A 20,405-nucleotide genomic window follows, 5' to 3' on the forward strand; every position below is an offset into this window, starting at 1 on the left:
AAATCTCCAACATTCCCAACTATTGAGCTTCTCCACTCCCTGCCTCCCAGGGACCAATACATCATCAACTTCCAATCACTGCCAAAATGAGTCATCCAATCCCCTCTACTCATTTCTGAATTCTCAGGTTCATCTGATCAAATTTTGAGAAAACTAAAAACTCAGCCCAATGTGGAATTTTATAGGCCCCAAAGAAAAGAGGCAAATCATTTACAATGCCTTACTTCATTTCTTAAGTGGCTAAAAGCTGTTCCAATTTGATTTTTGAAGTCTACTGGATTGTTGAAGCAGCAATGCAGTCATTTCACATCAAAATCCTACAAAGAAGCACTGCGATCAAGGTACGGGAATATGCAAGAACTTTACACTTTTCTCTGTATTATTTTGGGATGTTCAACAATTACTAAACCACTGGAATTGGCAAGTATGGCACAAGTTCAACATTTTACCCAAAGCACTCTAATGCTGCCCATGTAGTATTTCTTCAGTATTGCTTTGCAGTGTTTGCCTCAATTATGTGGTTAGCATCATAAGTGTGGCTGGAACTCATGATGTAAGCGTTTCAATTCTGTCCAGTTGGTATTTACAGAAAACATCAACTGTTTTCAGGGCAGATAGAAAACAGGTTCTCATGGCTGATATAACAGAAATGCCTGATTACATGAGGAAGTAAAATAATGATTTAGTTGCTATTTTGCCAAGAATTCTTTTTAGACCAAAAAAAACATGCAATGAGATAAATGAAGGTTTCAGAACTGGTTCTAATGTAAACCAGACTCACTCAGTAAAAACAGTTTAAAAAGCTCAATTCAACTGATTTATTGCAGGAAACAGAAGCGTATTTGGGAATCATGCCAATTTGAAATCACCACTATCAAAACAAAAATATGAGATAGATTTGTAAAGCCTGGTTTAGGGTGAAAATGCAATGTAGAATACAACTAAATTAATTAGCATATCCTGTTACCCTAAAATCATGATTATTCAATTTCTTCATAATTGATTTATTTTTAAACAGCTGTCTAAATAATCCATTATTCCTCTACTTTGGCAATAATAGATAGGTGACCTCAGCCTTTCTCATTAGAACCAAGCAACAGAAAGCTTTCATTTTCTTTTGTACTGAAACATCTCAACAAAATTATTCTGTAAGACAATTTCTCTCTGCCCATCCTAAAACATCATTTTTGTAAGAACCATCAGGAGTAGATAAAGGGACATTTAAACAAACATTGTAATAATATGTGTTTAAGACTCCCAGGTGACAGGGTCTCTCCTACTGGCTGGATAGCTGACAAGAGCCCCTGTGCTCCTTCTTGTGAAGTCTCCAACTGCCACCCTCCCATCTGATTAAATATCACCACACTCACAATGGGACAATGCGAGACAGATGCTGCAGTCTCGGAGAAAGTGAGGACTGCAGATGCCTAAGAGAAAGTGAAGACTGCAGATGTCTAGGAGAAAGTGAGGACTGCAGATGCTAGAGTCTTGGAGAAAGTGAGGACTGCTGATGTCTAGGAGAAAGTGAGGACTGCAGATGCTAGAGTCTTGGAGAAAGTGAGGACTGCTGATGTCTAGGAGAAAGTGAGGACTGCAGATGCTAGAGTCTTGGAGAAAGTGAGGACTGCTGATGTCTAGGAGAAAGTGAGGACTGCAGATGATAGGAGAAAGTGAGGACTGCAGATGCTAGGAGGAAATGCCTACATTCATAAACAAAATATCCTGTAAAGTAAAATCCATCTTAAAATATAGAAAGAAACAAAGAAATAATCACTGCAAATTTTAAAATTACACTCAGCATTAAACTTCATTGAGTAAGATTGACACTATTGTCTTTATTGTCAGAGAAGTTTGCCATAACCATCGATTCCTTCACACATGCTTAGTTTTATCAAATAACTCATTAAATACAAATAACATAGCTATGTAATATTGGAAACCCAAAAAAAATATAATTCCAAATGGAGATGTAATTGAATAACATCTACGGATTTGGCAGCAATGACTGTGAAAATGTGTTAGTTTATCCTTAGACAGCCTGACACTTTGATATTTTCTTTATTCTTAAAATAACTGAACTGTTTCCTAGCCAGATTAGTTCCTCATTAATTGCCTCTAATTGGATCACTGCTTAATTCTGGAATTTAAGAACACACAAAAAAAATAAGGGAGGCAAAATCAATTTGGCACATCAAATTTACTCTATGCAGAATCCAAGTGTATTTGTGCATGTTTCCTCACCATTTATGGATGTGGCCAAGAGTGGGCTTCCGCACTGCAGAACACGCTAAAGATAAAAAAAACTGCCCCAGCGAAAGTACTAGCAGCTATACACTATATAGATAATATCCTCAAGATCGAAGACTTTTTGATTAATTTTATAAACTACATATTACACGAATGCATCCGAATGGATTAAATTTCATTCGAACTCCATTTGCAGATGGACACACTTTATCATTTAGGTAAAAACAATGACTGCAGATGCTGTAAACCAGATTCTGGATTAGTGGTGCTGGAAGAGCACAGCAGTTCAGGCAGCATCCAAGGAGCAGCGAAATCGATGTTTCGAGCAAAAGCCCTTCATCAGGAATAAAGGCAGAGAGCCTGAAGCGTGGAGAGATAAGCTAGAGGAGGGTGGGGGTGGGGAGAAAGTTGCACAGAGTACAATAGGTGAATGGGGGAGGGGATGAAGGTGATAGGTCAGGGAGGAGAGGGTGGAGTGGATAGGTGGAAAAGGAGATAGGCAGGTAGGATACGTCCGGACAAGTCATGGGGACAGTGCCGAGCTGGAAGTTTGGAACTAGGTGGGGGAAGGGGAAATGTGGAAACTGTTGAAGTCCACATTGATGCCCTGGGGTTGAAGTGTTCCGAGGCGGAAGATGAGGTGTTCTTCCTCCAGGTGTCTGGGTGAGGGAGCAGCGGTGAAGGAAGCCCAGGACCTCCATGCCCTCTGCAGAGTGGGAGGGGGAGTTGAAATGTTGGGCCACGGGGCAGTATGGTTGATTGGTGCGGGTGTCCCAGAGATGTTCCCTGAAGCGCTCTGCTAGGAAGCGCCCAGTCTCCCCAATGTAGAGGAGACCACATCGGGAGCAACAGATACAATAAATGATATTAGTGGATGCACAGGTAAAACTTTGATGGATATGGAAGGCTCCTTTAAGGCCTTGGATAGAGGTGAGGGAGGAGGTGTGGGCGTGGGTTTTACAGTTCCTGCGGTGGCAGGGGAAGGTGCCAAGATGGGAGGGTGGGTTGTAGGGGGGCTTGGACCTGACCAGGTAGTCACGGAGGGAATGGTCTTTGCGGAAGGCGAAAAGGGGTGGGGAGGGAAATATATCCCTGGTGGTGGGTCTTTTTGGAGGTGGCGAAAATATCGGCGGATGATTTGGTTTATGCGAAGGTTGGTAGGGTGGAAGGTGAGCATCAGGGGCGTTCTGTCCTTGTTATGGTTGGAGGGATGGCGTCTGAGGGCAGAGGTGCGGGATGTGGACGAGATACATTGGAGGGCATCTTTAACCACGTGGGAAGGGAAACTGCAGTCTCTAAAGAAGGAGGCCATCTGGTGTGCTCTGTGGTAGAACTGGTCCTCCTGAGAGCAGATATGGCGGAGGCGGAAGAATTGGGAATATGGGATGGCATTTTTTGCAAGAGGTAGGGTGGGAAGAGGTGTAATCCAGGTAGCTGTGGGAGTCAGTGGGTTTGTAATACCGTGGATATCCAATCCCTCTACACCTCCATCCGCCATAACCAGGGCCTCCAAGCCCTCCGTTTTGTCCTCTCCAGACGTCCCCAACAGTACCCTTCCACCGACACTCTCATTCGTTTGGCCGAACTGGTCCTCACCCTTAACAATTTCTCCTTCGAATCCTCCCACTTCCTCCAGACCAAAGGGGTAGCCATGGGCACACATATGGACCCCAGCTATGTCTGTCTCTTTGTTGGCTACGTAGAACAGTTGATCTTCTGTAATTACACCAGCACCACTCCCCATCTCTTCCTCCGTTACACTGATGACTGCATTGGTGCCACCTCGTTCTCCCGCGAGGAGGTTGAGCAATTCATCAACTTCACCAACGCATTCCACCCCTGATCTTAAATTTACTTGGACCATCTCTGACACCTCCCTCCCCTTCCTGGACCTCTCCATCTCCATTAATGACAACTGACTTGACACTGACATTTTTTTACAAACCCACCGACTCCCACAGCTACCTGGATTACACCTCTTCCTACCCTACCTCTTGCAAAAATGCCATTCCGTATTCCCAATTCCTCCGCCGTATCTGCTCTCAGGAGGACCAGTTCTACCACAGAACACACCAGATGGCCTCCTTCTTTAGAGACCGCAATTTCCCTTCCCACGTGGTTAAAGATGTCCTCAAACGCATCGCGTCCACATCTCGCACCTCCGCCCTCAGCCCCCACCCCTCCAACCGTAATAAGGACAGAACGCCCCTGATGCTCACCTTCCACCCTACCAACATTCGCATAAACCAAATCATCCGCCAACATTTCTGCCACCTCCAAAAAGACCCACCACCAGGGATATATTTACCTCCCCACCCCTTTCTGCCTTCCGCAAAGACCGTTCCCTCTGTGACTACCTGATCAGGTCCATGCCCCCCTACAACCCACCCTCCCATCTTGGTACCTTCCCCTGCTACCGCAGGAACTGTAAAACCCACGCCCACACCTCCTCCCTCACTTCTATCCAAGGCCCTAAAGGAGCCTTCCACATCCATCAAAGTTTTACCTGCGCATCCACTAATATCATTTATTGTATCCATTGCTCCCGATACGGTCTCCTCTACATTGGGGAGACTGGGCACCTCCTAGCACAGCGCTTCAGGGAACATCTCCGGGACACCCGCACCAATCAACCATACCGCAACCATATCTCCCCCTCCCACTCTGCCGAGGACATGGAGATCCTGGGCCTCCTTCACCGCCGCTCCCTCACCACCAGATGCCTGGAGGAAGAACGCCTCATCTTTTGCCTCGGAACACTTCAACCCCAGGGCATCAATGTGGACTTCAACAGTTTCCTCATTTCCCCTTCCCCCACCTCACCCTAGTTCCAAACTTCCAGCTCAGCACTGTCCCCATGACTTGTCCGGACGTATCCTACCTGCCTATCTCCTTTTCCACCTATCCACTCCACCCTCTCCTCCATGACCTATCACCTTCATCCCCTCCCCCACTCACCTATTGTACTCTATGCTACTTTCTCCCCACCCCCACCCTCCTCTAGCTTATCGCTCCACACTTCAGGCTCTCTGCCTTTATTCCTGATGAAGGGCTTTTGCCCGAAACGTCGATTTCACTGCTCCTTGGATGCTGCCTGAACTGCTGTGCTCTTCCAGCACCACTGATCCCGAACACATTATCATTTGTAGATTATTTTGGTTTACACGTTAGTTTACTATTTTTGTAAATTCTTACCTGAGAAGCTGGTGGCCTGTCCTCAGGGTTTTGCCTCAAACAATCATCAATTAAACTTTGGACAGTGGGCCATGGAGCACAATCAAATTCTTTGACTGGATCTAAAAAGAAACAAACATTGCATGTTACATTCAAGTAAATGACGCTTTCAAAAGTCTACATCTTACAACGGGCATAAAATATGAACAGAACTCATCATTTAAAATCGTTGCTTTCCTGAAAATTGTGACTGAAAGTGAAATTACTAAGTGAATTTTAGGTTCCCATCGCAATCCATGCTAAAAGTAGAGTTAGGTTCCTTCAGATATTTCTTGTTCAGAACAAAAAACAACACCGTTGTAAATACTGTACCGCACATGCTATGTATTTCTACCATCAATAAGTTGTAAAATAATTCAAAATATAAACGAAACTCTAATGTTCAGTACTTCAGGACTTTTGACATCAGAAAATAGTTTTAAGAAATTATCAAGTTAAAATGGTGTACATTCCGAAATGTAAATGTGTTGCTGGAGGGAGGTCTGTTGCTGGAGGCTTCGGATTTGTTGTAGGTACTGGTTGTCCTGGTTGGGTCCAAATTTTGTTGGTCTGAACGTAGTCCGGAGTCCGTGCGGGATGAGTCGGTTCTGTAGACAGATGCTGAGGAAGGAGATGTGGCTGTGGTTGCGAGTCTATTTGAGAACGTGGCTGAAGAGCTTCTGGGCAGAGGAGATGACCTGGGGTGTGCAGTGAGAGAGGGACTCACTGAAATCCTTGTACAGGGAGGAAGAGAGCTTCTTCAAGGAAGGCATCCTTGCAAGAGGATTCGCAGTAGGAGAAAATCTTCTAGGAGAAAGTGAGGACTGCAGATGTCTTGGAGAAAGTGAGGACTGCAGATGCCTAGGAGAAAGTGAGGACTGCAGATGCTGGAGTCTCGGAAAAAGTGAGGACTGCAGATGCCTAGGAGAAAGTGAAGACTACAGATGTCTTGGAGAAAGTAAGGACTGCAGATATCTAGGAGAAAGTGAGGACTGCAGATGGTAGGAGAAAGTGAGGACTGCAGATGCTAAGAGGAAATGCCTACATTCATAAACAAAATATCCTGTAAAGTAAAATCCATCTTAAAATATAGAAAGAAACAAAGAAATAATCACTGCAAATTTTAAAATTACACTCAGCTGAGGAGATTTTAATTGATCAATTTCCATCTAATGGCAGAAACCCAGGACTACTTGCACTGACTATTTTCTGCCACTAGATAGCGCTTAAGACTTCAAAATGAGTTCAGAATGGGAGTCAGCAGAACAGCAGAGCAGAAAGTACCTGGTCATGGCAATGGACACTGGAGATGTTAAAAATCAGAACAGAGGACAGGAACAGGAGCTGGCTTGGTGTGACAAGAGGGCTGGGGTAAAAGTTGGGGCAAAAACCTGGTAGAAAATGGAATGCCAACTTGAACAGGAAGAATCTCCAGTGGTGGCAACAAACACCAGAGATGTTAGAAGTTAGAAGAAGGTAGAATAGGAGTTAGAGAAAGGACAGAGAATTTAGCATTGCATGCAGGAGTGGAGACATGAGGGTAAAGATATTGTCAGCAGGCAGGTCATAGAAATGGATATACTGTTACTATTTAAGTATGACATGGAGGAGCCAGTGTTGTATGGGACTGGCCAAAGTTAAAAATCACACAACATCAGATTATAATCCAACAGGTCTATTTGGAAGCACTAGCTTTTACAGCACTGCTCCGTCATCAGCCACCTGTAATGGCATTAAAGTTAAATACTGTTAATTCGGGCAAGGATAAATGAGGACTTTCTATAAAGGCAAAATACTGAAGATGTTGGAAATCAAAAATATAAATAGTAAGTGCTGGAAATATTAAGTCAGACAGTGTGTGTGCAGAGAGAAAGAATGTTAATTTTTCAGGTCAAATAATCTTTTGTTTAAAACCTATGCAGTTTTCCAAGAAGATTTTCCTTGGGACTAAGAACAATTCAAGCTCAGTGTCAAGTTTGCAGAACCAAGCCCATTTTGATATTTGTGTATTGTGTGTTACTTCAATTTCTTTCTTTTCTCAATTCTAGAAGGTTATGCTTTAGCAATCAAAAGATCATGATTTCATCAAAAGTGACAATGTGTTCTTGGTAATTGTCCTGATGTTAGGAACCACAACTTTATCATCAGACACAATTCTAAACTACAGCTTCGCCTAAGAGGAAGATAAAATGGAATTAGTCATAAATCACATGTCATGTTGTGCAATAATACTGGTCTTCAGAGGAATGCTTAATGTAATCTAACCAACATTTTCTAAAAAAAAGTACTGGGATGAAAAAGAAATCATTATGTTTTTTATACAAAATTTAAATAAAAATTATTTTGTCATTCACCAATTTAAAAATTTTACCTGGCAATTTCCCCTGAATCGCCATCTCATCAAAGTCATTTGGAAACTTCATTCCATAAGAGATTCTTTCACCATTAGTAATCAGATCATATAAAAGCAATCCAAATGAATAAACATCAGCCTGATGATTATAAATGACATTTCCTTGAGCAACTTCTGGTGCTCGAAATCCTAGCAAACAAAAAATAATGATTATGTAAATTCAGAAACACTTAGTCAAGCTAACATAAAAATATGAGGATTCTAGCTGACTGTAATACTGGACAAAGTCAGATCCCATGGCTTCAAAACCTAGCTTCATTATTATAGGCTTTGCTTTTGCAGTTGATTACCATGATGGTTAGTCACTGAACAAATTCACATGCTGTCACTACTTTTTTAGTTAAAAATATAACTTTATCCCTCAAAATAAAAAAAAAGCTTTGAAGACAGTTTATAAAGTTTTTAACATAAAACAGCAAACAAACTCTTCAAATCTACACAGCAATATCCTTTACAGATACTCATTCCCAATAAAGTGTCCTTCTGCTAGTGTAAAATTGTTCCATTATTCTTTTATTCTTAAATCTGATATTTCTAAACAGAACTCAAAAACACTCATGGCCTTTGGTCTGTTTTCTGATATGTCACAAAAATTCAGCTTAGCAAACACCTCATCAATTAGAGTCATAGAGATGACTCTAAAAGCACGGAAACAGACCCTTTGGTCCAACTTGGCCATGCCAACCAGATTTCCTAAATTAATCTAGTCTTATTTGCCAGCACTTGGCCCATATTCCTCTCAACCCTTTCTATTCATATATCCATCCTGGACTTTTTAAATGTTATAATTGTCCCAACCTCTGCCACTTCCTCTGGCAGCACATTCCATACATACATCACCCTCTGCATGAAAAAGCTGCCCCTTAAGTCCCTTTAAGACTTGCCCCTCTCACCATAAAGCTATGCCCTGTAGTTCTGCACTCCCCCACCCAGGGAAACAGATCCTATCTATTTACCCTATCCATGTCCTTCATGATTTGAGGTTACCCCTCAGCTCCAGGGAAAACAGCCCCAGCATATTCAGCCTCTTCCTTAACTTCACAGATACCCTCCCGATTACTGGACTGAATCAACTTGTCTTGAAAATTTTGTTTGTTCTAAACAACTTTCTGACCTCCTAAAGAAAAATGCATTTACCCTCACAGATCTGAAAGCACATATCTATTTTACTTTTATTTTAAATTTCAAATTCCCAAGATAAATATAATACATCTTTATGATAAGGTTTAATTCCATTCTGCTAAAATCATTGGTGCATAAATTTATCAACTGAAGTCAGTTTGGGCCACTGAATTCATTCCAGTGTTTTATTGCCATTCCAACTTTCAAAATCTCGACATATGCACTTTCCAGGAAGCTACTTGCTCCTTTTTAATATTTCAGTGTTGTTACTGATTGTGAAACACTGCAATAGTGATTTTTCACTTACTCAATATTGTTTTTAAATACCACGTATATTTGAGTAATAGTTGAATTTTTTGACTACGTTTTAAAGTTAAATTAAAGTTTGTGAGAAGATTTGTAGCTCAGGTGCTCATTGTTGTGGTTCTGTTCGCCGAGCTGGGAGTTTTTGTTGCAAACATTTCGTCCCCTTTCTAGGTGACATCTTCAGTGCTTGGGAGCCTCCTGTGAAGCGCTTCTGTGCTGATTCCTCCAGCATTTGTAGTGGTTTGAATCTGCCGCTTCCGGTTGTCAGTTGCTGTCCGCTGCAGTGGCCGGTATATAGGGTCTAGGTCGATATGTCTGTTGATGGAATTTGTGGATGAGTGCCATGCCTCTAGGAATTCCCTGGCTGTTCTCTGTTTGGCCTGTCCTATAATAGTGGTGTTGTCCCAATTGAATTCGTGTTGTTTGTCATCTGAGTGTATGGCTACGAGGGATAGCTGGTCGTGTCGTTTCGTGGCTAGTTGGTGTTCATGGATGCGGGTTGTTAGCTGTCTTCCTGTTTGTCCTATGTAGTGTTTTGTGCAGTCCTTGCATGGAATTTTGTACACTAGTGCACAAAACACTACATAGGACAAACAGGAAGACAGCTAACAACCCGCATCCATGAACACCAACTAGCCATGAAACGACACAACCAGCTATCCCTCGTAGCCATACACTCAGATGACAAACAACACGAATTCGATTGGGATAACACCACTATTATAGGGCAGCACAGAAGCGCTTCACAGGAGGCTCCCAAGCACTGAAGATGTCACCTAGAAAGGGGACGAAACATTTGCAACAAAAACTCCCAGCTCGACGAACAGAAATACAACAAAGTTAAATTACTTTTGAGGGGCTGAAATTCATGCCTGTCAAAATTCATACTGCATGATTAGCAGAAGGCCAACTGATCTCGAAACGAATAAAGAAAACAAATGAATTATGGTCATTCTGAAAATCCAGAACAGAACTTACCAGCCAGCGGACTGGAAGACCAGATGCATAACAAATGACAGACTGAAAAGTGAGAGCGGGATGTGACGGCTGTCACACTGACTCATAAATGTTGATCCGTTATCTGTGAAGAACTAGGGTCGACTTTTACACAAGATATATGGAAAATTCCAGGTTATTTGGCCAAAGAAAGGGGTCAATTTTTTCATGAGATCAACTATTACTCAAGTATATGTGGTACATTATACAAACAATCTGATGTGAGATGTATTTGCCAATTCCAATACAATCTGTTCCATGCAGAATGTCTTAATTCAAACCTGGCACCGAAGTTAGAACTAATCGACAAGGGTTAAGGAAGCAAAAGTAGTCTCTTTGCAGGGATAAGAGTAATTTGTTTTGAAACAAAAAGGGCAGACAGAAATAGGGCAGGGTAAACAAACAAATTTGCTATCTAATATTATCTAGCAGTACTTGATCATGATAAGATGTCTAAAATTAGAGGAATATTCTGATGTTTGGTTTCAAATGCAAGTTGTTCTTTACTTCTTTCACTAATATATTTTGATTTGATGATCACAATCCTAGAAGTGAAGGGCAGAGGCAAAATAAAATAATATATAATCTTCACAAAACCTTGATTTCATACAAGAAATTGGATTTATTGAATAGGTAAAGCAATTGATGAGGCAAAATACTCTACCCACAATCTTGTCCTTTAAGTCACATCATACTTTCTTAATTATGACATGACGCGAAATAAAGGGAGCAAGGAACATTTCAGAAGAGAACCATATTCAGTTTTAAAGTCCTTAGGTTTCCAGATCAGATAAACAGAACTGCTTTCTTTCATTTTGGAAGAACACAGACACAGAGGACTTCGGCTTTAAAGAAAAATACAGTATTAGATTTAGTATACATGAGTAAGTTAATAGAGTTAGATAGATTAGGTAGGAAAAAGACTGGGCCTACACTTTAAATTTAGAATACACAGCACTAGGTTAGGTAAGAGGAAATGCTTTTTTCCTTGCAGTCATGCACCTCTCAAATAAGTCGCCAACAATTGCAGCGAATGCAGATTCACAGTACATGTTCAAAGAAGAGTTGCAAGTATCCCAGGATTGGAAAACATCTCTAAATATAGAAAGTAAGTGGGATTTGATCAGGAAAATTTCAAGAAGCCACGATGAATTGATCAAGCTTCAGAGAGGAATTTAGCAGAAATTTTCATCATAAAACATGGTTCAGAGGATCCTATTTGTTCAAACTTGTAAATTTCTACCTGGTGTGCCTTCAGAGCTCTTGATTCCCATTCTGCTGCAGTACTGAGCAATTCCATAATCAGCAATTTTGGCAATTATAGCAGAGTTAGGATTGAAACTGAACAGCAATACATTGTGAGGCTTCAAATCCCTATAAATTATCATTGATGAATGCAGATATCTGTCAAAAAAGATATAACGTGTTAACAGTCAAGGGCAAGCATAAGCATTTTACAGAATTTATACTTGGGAGTGAGAAAGCAATAATCTAATTGATCGATATATATCCAGTAAGTACTTATGAGAAACCTATGATTTCTATTCATCACCTGAATCTGGCCTAATACTAAGCAAAAATGCAGAAGTCACTTCAAGCGATTAATTATCGTATTATAAAGCTTCAGGGATTTATTGCTGACATGTAACTCTGTAAAGCCTGTAACAATATAAAGTTTGCAGCAGTAAAATGTTTTTGTACAAGATGACATTATCTTTAGGATTAATTGTCTGGGTGTAATTATTGGAAATCTACCAAGAAACAAAATTAAGCTATTTTAGTCCTTGGAATATCACATGCAACTCTGGACTTCTTGAAAGGTTTCAGAGAAGATTAACAATGATGTTGCCAGGGTTGGAGGATTTGAGCTATAGGGAGAGGCTGAACAGGCTGGGACTGTTTTCCCTGGAAAGTCAGAGGCTGATGGAAAGCCTTTTAGAGATATATAAAATCATGAGGGACATGGATAGGATAAATAGACAAAGTCTTTTCCCTGGGGTGGGGGAGTCCAGAACTAGAGTGAGAACAATAGTTTAGGTTGACAGGGGAAAGACATAAAAGGGACCAAAGGGCCAACTTTTTCATGCAGAGAGCAGTATGTGTATGGAATGACCTGCCAGAGGAAGTGGTGGAGGCTGGTACAATTGCAACATTTAAAAGGCATGTGGATGGGTATATGAATATGAAGGGTTTAGAGGGATATGGGCCAATGAGACTAGATTAGGTTGGGATATCTGGCTGGCATGGACAAGTTGAATCGAAAGGTCTGTTTCAGTGCTGTACATCTCTATGACTCTATCTAGTATTTACTTACTGTGTGCCATTTACTATTTTAGATTATGAACAGAAATGTTACAAAAAAAAAGCAAGAGGTATCAGCTTTCTAGAAGTCAACTTTATTTTAAATGAAGTGACATGAAGTAGTCAAAATGAGTCTAAGTAACACTGATAGAAATGACTTGGTAATGACATTCAATAACACACTATTTCATTTGTGCTTCATACTGCTACAAGTTGCATTTCTATACCACTCCTCACTTCCAGAGGGATATCAAAAAGTGCTTTCCAAATTAAAGAAAAATCTATTGATTTGCAGCAGCAGGAAAAGCAGTGGTTAGTTGAGAGTAGAATCAAAACTCAAGACTTTAAGAGAGCGTCTGAAAGCAGAGAGGAGGCAAAACAGATCTACCTCCTGGGCCAGACAGACCATTCAATGTGAGCAATATCATAAATAGTTATGAAATAAAATATCAGTCTATTACAATATACTGTTCTTCTGCTAGTATTTATTCTACAGCTGAGCTTTTTGTCGTAAAACACACCAACATTTTTTTCTTTAAACAATGCCAAAGAAGAAATAATCCTTTTTCTCACCTTTCCAAAATTAAGTTAAAACTTGTTAAAAATTTACTTTCTCTCAGATTTCTCGTTTATATTAAGAATAATGGCTGCAGTTCACAATCATGGTTCATAACAGGTAAGATTCCCATTTAAGTTTCTTACTGACAAACTTAAAAATAAGATCCATTGTTATAATTAATAGCTTGAATTTATCCTCCAAAGTCTGGTGCTAATTACAACAAGCTGCCATGTATTGAATTATAGCTACCTTAAGCCATCAGCTACATGTAAAGCAATCCGGTGTTGAAGTGTTTGAGTAAGGTGGTCTTTCTCAGTATTAAACAGGATGTCCAGAGAACCTTTGGGTGCCAATTCCATTACCAACATCTGGGGTCGAAAGTCAGCCGCCAAGAGAGAGACTAAACTGGGATGATGCAAACAACTAAGAATTGCAAGTTCCTGAATAAAATAGAATTGAAGTTTATTAATTTTCTATAGGCAAGAATAATGAGGTAGTTTCAAATTTGGGTGGAATTGACAATTAAGTATTAATTTCACTCAAAATCTAAGGTTTTTTAAGAAGTATTCTTTATCTCAGCTTTCCACTCAAACTCACTTCATTGAATTTAAAATGTGCCTTGAACTAAAGCATTCTCAAAATCCATTAATAAGATGGCATGCAAGCACAGGAAAGGTTTCTGCCTTAGTACGTTTGTAAGATGATCTTGGAATACAAATGTAACATGTGACACCACTAACAAGCAGAATGTGTAATGAAGATGCAATGAAGAGTAGGGTTTCAGACATGTTCAGTCACATTAGCTTGTAAAGATTGCTTCCAAGTATGAACAGATTTTTAAATTCAAGGCACTGATGTTCTCTATAGACTGTGACTATTTCAATGAAATAACATAAAATTACAAATTACAATTCAAGTAATTTGAATAAAATTATGAATAATCAGTACTTGAGGATTATTTTTAAATCCAGGTGATGATTACACATTGAAAGGTGAATACTTTAAGGTATCACTATTACCATAATAGCTCTGGATCATGCAGCGTGCAAAAACAATTGGTAAATAGATGTGTGACATAGTTGATGGAGCTAGATGTACAATCCCGAAGAAATAATGATTATTGACAGTCTTTAATGCCTCCAATCAAAAAACGGACTACTAGTAAAAGATTAATCAAACGTGATTACTAATTTCTCTTTGCACCAATTTACTAGTGAGGAAGACAACACGGTACAGAAATTAGAATGAATGACTGTGATATGCTTAAAGAAATTAGCAAGACAGAGGAGGAGGTTCTGAGTGATCTGCCAGGCTTAAAATTAGATAAGTCTCCAGGTTGGATGAAATCCCAGGCTCATGGAGGAAATAGCAGGGGTGCTGACAATAATTTTCAACTCTTCTCTGGACATAGGATAAGTGCCAGAGGACTGGAGGACAGCCAACATGATACTGTTATTCAAGAACGGATCAAGGGCTAAATTCGGAAACTACAGGTCAAATCAGTCTAACCTCAGCAGTGAGGCAAATATAGAAAGCAATTCTGAGGGTTACAATTAATTTGTACTTGAGAGGCAGAGATTAATTAAGAACAGTTATAATGGTTTTGTTAATGTGACATCTGACCAGCTTGATTGAATTTTCAAAACAGGTGACCAAGTGTATGGATGAGGATAATGCATCTGATGTTAATTAATTGGACTTCAGAAAGGCTTTTGATAAGGTCCTGCAAGGGAAACCTTCAGCGAAGGTAACAGTTCATTGAATCCAAGGATATTTATCTAATTGGATTCAGAATTGGCTGAGTAGCACAAAACAGAAAGTGATGGATTAGGGCTGTTTGTGTGACTGGAATCTTGTGTCCAATGGGGTTACGCAGGCATCAATGTGTTTTGGGGCTCATGCTAATTGTGTTATACATAAACAATTCACGCTTGAATGAAAGAGGGTTGATCAGTAATTTGGTGGATGATATGAAAACTGGTGAGGTCATAAAGTGTGAAGGGGTCAGCCAAAGTTACAAGGGGATATAGATGCACTGGTCAGATGGGCTGATCAGTCACAAATGGAATTCAATCTGGATAAGTGTGAGGATAGGCACTTGGGCAGGCAAAAAAAGGCAAGGGAATACATGATGAATAGCAGGACCCTGGCAAGTACCAAGGGTCAGAAATCTTGGTATGCATGTTCACTGGTTACTTAATGTAACAGGTGAGGTAGATATAGTAGTCAAGAAAGCTTTATTTGCGAAGGCTTGGAGATAAAGAGCAGGGAGGCTACACTGAAAGGTTGTTTAGGCCACAGCTAGTGTGCAGTTCTGGAATCCACATTATAGGAGGTATATGATAGCACAGGGAAGGGTGCAGAGGAGATTTAAAGGACTAGACTAGAGAGTTTCAGTTATGAAGAAAGGTTGGATTGACGGGAGTTTTCTTTGGAGGAGAGGTGGGGAAGTGATTGAGATGTATAAAATTATGTAGCGCATAGATAGTGTAGACGGAAAGGAAATTTACACCTTGGTAGAGGGATCAGTCCCCGGGACTGATATTTAAAGGACAGGAGGCATAGAGGGGATCAGACGATAGTTTTATTTTCCCACTCAGAGGGTGATGGCAATCTGGAACTCACAGCTGGCAAGCGTGAGACAGAAATCCTCATAACATTTAAGAAGTATTCAGATGCAAGCACTGGCATTGCCAGTGCACAAGGCTATGGTCCAAGTACTGGAAATGGGATTAGAATAGCTAAGTGGCTGTTTTTGACTGTCGTAGACTCAATAGACAATAGATAATAGGTGCAGGAGTAGGCCATTCTGCCCTTTGAGCCTGCACCACCAGTCAATATGATCATGGCTGATCATCATTAATCAGTATCCTGTTCCTGCCTTATCTCCATAACCCTTGAATGGGCTAATGGGCCTTTTCATGTGCTGTAGACCTCTGACTCTAACAATGAAATTCCAATTATTATGAGTATTTTAATTTTCTTTTGACAGAAATATGAACAGATCTTGAGCAGGTGATATGTAGATAGAACATCAATGCATAAGTTGTCATTCAAGTTGAAGTCACAAGAGAGAGATGATAACTGGCAGTAGACCAGGTGTCTCCAAAATTGATCAGTAAGCAGTCTTATGCAAAAAGTCACACTGATAGATAATTTATAGGTATGACATGATGGAAAATACAATGTGAATAGGAATGTTAAAGTCAGTGATGATCTTTATGTCACTTCATTTGAAGAATCTGATCAACTGAGATGTGAAAGTCATAGATGGGCTATGGAAGAAGCAATAAGTAACAAAAATATAATAGGACTGGAGTGGAATCTTAGAATTTCATGAGTTCTCATCAGTTTAATATTTTGTTGTTAACATATGTTTTGTAAGCTGCAAATGTGTTGCTGGTCAAAGCACAGCAGGCCAGGCAGCATCTCAGGAATAGCATCTCAGAAATGCTGCCTGGCCTGCTGTGCTTTGACCAGCAACACATTTGCAGCTGTGATCTCCAGCATCTGCAGACCTCATTTTTTACTCGAATATGTTTTGTAAGGTAAAATACCATAGGCTTACCATTGGCTGTATGATTATTTATGGTCAATATTAGTTCTTATATGCTTATCTGTAAGTATCTAAATACAATGTTCTGAATTATTTAATTTTTGGAGTAACTTGTATCTTAAATTTCCATAAGGAGCTCTATGGAAATGACACTGACAATTTGGAGACATCAAGATATAGAAATATTGATGCCAGTTCGGTATTGTATGAATATTCATGGCTTACATTGCAGTGCAGGAGAGCTGAATTGGGGTATCTTCATAGAAGCAAAAAGAAAATCAGTCAAGTGGTCAGCAAGTTTAATTTTTGCTAAAACTTCACAAGGAAAGTATTTCTATGAAGCACAAAGGTGCACTATGAAATGCAATTTTTATCACATACTTGTCGCAGAAGACGATGTAGATGCATTTGTGACACATGCTTGTTAAAAATCTTAACAGCCACTTCTTCACATTTATAAGTTGCCCGATAGACAGATGCAAAACCTCCATCACCTTTATAAGAAAACAAGTAAACTGAAGTTCACATTTCACAAAGAAAATTATGTATGCAAATTTTTCACCAATATTTTGATAAACTTTAATAATTAATTCCTTAAAAAGCCGAATTAGATATGTACTTGAGAAGATGATCAAATTCAGAATTAGTGTCTTAATAAAATAAAAATCTCTCACTATCTGAATAACTTATTTGTCAAAGCAACCTTAAGTGCCAGATCAGAGTGTTTGAATTATTCCCAGTGCAACAGGTTCTGGTGAACAGCAGTTCAAACATTTTCAACAAATCTTATTATTAGCTGATGTTTTCTAAAGTGAGGTGCAGAACAGGCTACATCCATGGGAGTTTAGAAAGATTAAGAATAACTGTGTTTAGGCCTACAAGATCCTAAGAGGATATTTCTCCTCAAGGGAGAGACTACAACTAGCAAACACTGTTTAAAAAAAGGGGTTTACCATTTAAGACAGAGATGAGGCAAATATTTTGCTGAGAGCATGGCAAATCTTTGGAACTGAATTTCCCAGACAGCAATGGAGGTAGAGTCATTTAATATTTTATATTAATATTTAATATCTTTCAGGAAAAACTAGATTGATTCCTTTGTTAGTCTATAGCAGGAGTTTGAGGCTAAGCCCACAATCAGAACAGCTAGCATCTTTTCGATTGTTACAGTGGGATTGAGGGGCCAAATGGCCTACTTCTACTCCTTATTCATGTGTTTGTATGTACAAATATAAATTAGTACACCTACTCAATGTATAAACAAACTTTTCACCATTTCCATGATATAGCAATTTTAAGCAGAAAGAATAAAACTATAAAATAATTTGAATTAGATTTTACCCAGCAAAACATCAGGCGTTTGTTCTAGCTCAAGGTGGTTAACATCCAGCATAATATGCCTGGGTAGATCAACCAGCACAAGGTCTGGAGCCACTCGTGAGATGGAAACCTTGTTGCTTCTATCAGTAGGACAAGTTAAAAAATCTCCTTTAGAAGAAACAGAGAAAATATCTAAATATAGTAAAGTATACCCTATTGTTGCCCTAAGTAATGCCATTTCTTTCCACTATTACTTGCAAAGATATCATAGAGTACAGATATTTGAATGAGGTGTACAGAAATACGCTCACAAACAAATCTCAGCCATTTGTTTTCAATTCAAATACTCCATATTTAACACACAGTCTAATGTAAAATGCTGCAACTTTATCTAAGGCACTTGAGTGCCATTAATCAATTTGAGATCCAAATGATATACAACTGGAATACTATTAAGACTCAGGATGTTGTCTTCAAATATTTCCTACTATCACGATGCAGTTTGTCAAAATAGCTTTGCACAGGTAGAAAGGGGAGAGTAAAATCACTCGCCCGAGTACCTATAGCAAAATGCGTCTGCCTTTTCTCCCACTCTTCATAAGCTTTACCAAAGTGAAAGAAAAGAATGCTCATGGAAACTTCTCCTACTGTGAAATGCCTGCTGTTCAGTACCTTTCACAATTGAATATGATGCAGTAAGAGAGCTTAAGTCTGTTGGTTGTCCACCATTCAGTAATATCCGTAAAGTGCTTTGGTTGTTTTGCATGTAGTTAGTTTGCCCTGTATAATAGCTTCAACAGGTTTGGAGCCAATTCTTGGGGCATGCTCCAGACATCCCTTTAACACTCAACATGGGAGATCTGGCTTCCTGCTTATGAGTAAAATGAGCAGGATGCTTATAAGATGACCAGTTTGTGGTGATAAAAGAATTGGCTGAAATACTTAAGGCAGAGGATACGACTTTGAGATAAATAAGGAATCAATGAAATTAAGTTACGCTATGGTGGATTGTGGAGGAATTATTAGAATCAGGAATTTTCATAAAAGGATGAGGGAGAATGTCAGGAGAAATATCGCTGAAATTCCAGATCAGTGAAGGTGACACTGGTCATGAAGGAAATGATTTTTCCCAAAGAAGGCTACTATGAACTAGGAAAGAAGAATCAAGTGATTAAAATGAAATCATTCCTCCCTCGCCATCCAATAATGACTTTATGAGGTGGGGGGGAGGTAAAATTGTCAAACATTACTGGGGCAAAAAAGAGCAGGCAAGCTAAGGATTCTGAGACAAGCAATCAGAGAGAGCTAGCTGCATTGGAGCTGATGAGAACTGGTTCTTGCTCTACAGCAAAGAAAGGAGCTAGCTGTTGAGTCTTTAGTAAGAATTTTCTGATAGTTCAATTTTAATGTGCAATATATATAAAAGTTAACATTAGTAAGTGAATAATAACTTTAAAGGTGGCAGTTCAGATATTATAACTTCAGCATATGGGAGCTCCTGAATAACATCGTGATCTGGGACAAACACATTTGCAGTAATTGTTCGAATTCTGAGCAGTTTCCTCGAAACTGAACTACAGTCACTGTTAGGCATTTGGGAGATATAAATTTACCTGCATCCGTTGTACCAGGAGGCAGTAAGGGTAAGATCTGTTTGTTTGGTCAGGGGTCATGGATAGAAGAGCTGAAAATGTGTTGCTGGTTAAAGCACAGCAGGTTAGGCAGCATCCAAGGAACAGGAAATTCGACGTTTCGGGCCAGAGCCCTTCATCAGGATGAAGGGCTCTGGCTGAAACGTCAGATTCCTGATGAAGGGCTCTGGCCCGAAACATTGAATTTCCTGTTCCTTGGATGCTGCCTAACCTGCTGTGCTTTAACCAGCAACACATTTTCAGCTCTGATCTTCAGCATCTGCAGACCTCACTTTTTACTCATGGACAGGAGAGTATGACTGTGAGTAAGGTAAGTTAAGGGGACTCAGAAGGAAGGAGTACAAATATCAGTCTCTGTAATCAGCCAATAGGTGGAGTTCTCTCAGCATTTTGGAAGAGAGCAGCTACAGCAGGGTGGCTGTGCAAAGTGATTTTGGTACATGGAAGAGTGCTGTGGAGCATGTCACAAAAGTTTAGCATGCAGGTGCAGCATGTAATCAAGAAGGTTAATAGATTGCTTGTGATTTTACAATATTGTCAAAAAGTGTGGTGCTGGTAAAGCACAGCAGGTCAGGCAGCCTCCAAGGAGAAGGAAAGTCGACATTTTGGACATGAACTTTTCATCGTGATGTGGAGGGTGGGACAGAAAGGGGGCTGAGACATAAATAGGAAGAGAGGTGGAATGGTGGTCTTAGAAGGCGATAGGTTGATGGAGGTGGG

General features: G+C 39.9%; 1 protein-coding gene across 1 annotated transcript in view; it reads right to left on the reverse strand.

The window, feature by feature from the left end:
- The window catches only part of lrrk2 (leucine-rich repeat kinase 2), a 140,690-nt gene that overhangs the window by 25,172 nt on the left and 95,113 nt on the right, over positions 1-20,405 (reverse strand). Inside the window, exons 35-40 of the mRNA XM_060842940.1 lie at positions 18,055-18,201; positions 17,095-17,207; positions 13,407-13,597; positions 11,541-11,701; positions 7,832-8,002; positions 5,443-5,543 (exon numbers count right to left, since the gene is read on the reverse strand). Coding sequence (XP_060698923.1) covers positions 5,443-5,543; positions 7,832-8,002; positions 11,541-11,701; positions 13,407-13,597; positions 17,095-17,207; positions 18,055-18,201 — 884 coding nt within the window. The remainder of the gene's footprint in view (positions 1-5,442; positions 5,544-7,831; positions 8,003-11,540; positions 11,702-13,406; positions 13,598-17,094; positions 17,208-18,054; positions 18,202-20,405) is intronic.

The sequence above is a fragment of the Hemiscyllium ocellatum genome, chromosome 23 (genome assembly GCF_020745735.1).
Source record: "Hemiscyllium ocellatum isolate sHemOce1 chromosome 23, sHemOce1.pat.X.cur, whole genome shotgun sequence".
Taxonomy (NCBI): domain Eukaryota; kingdom Metazoa; phylum Chordata; class Chondrichthyes; order Orectolobiformes; family Hemiscylliidae; genus Hemiscyllium; species Hemiscyllium ocellatum.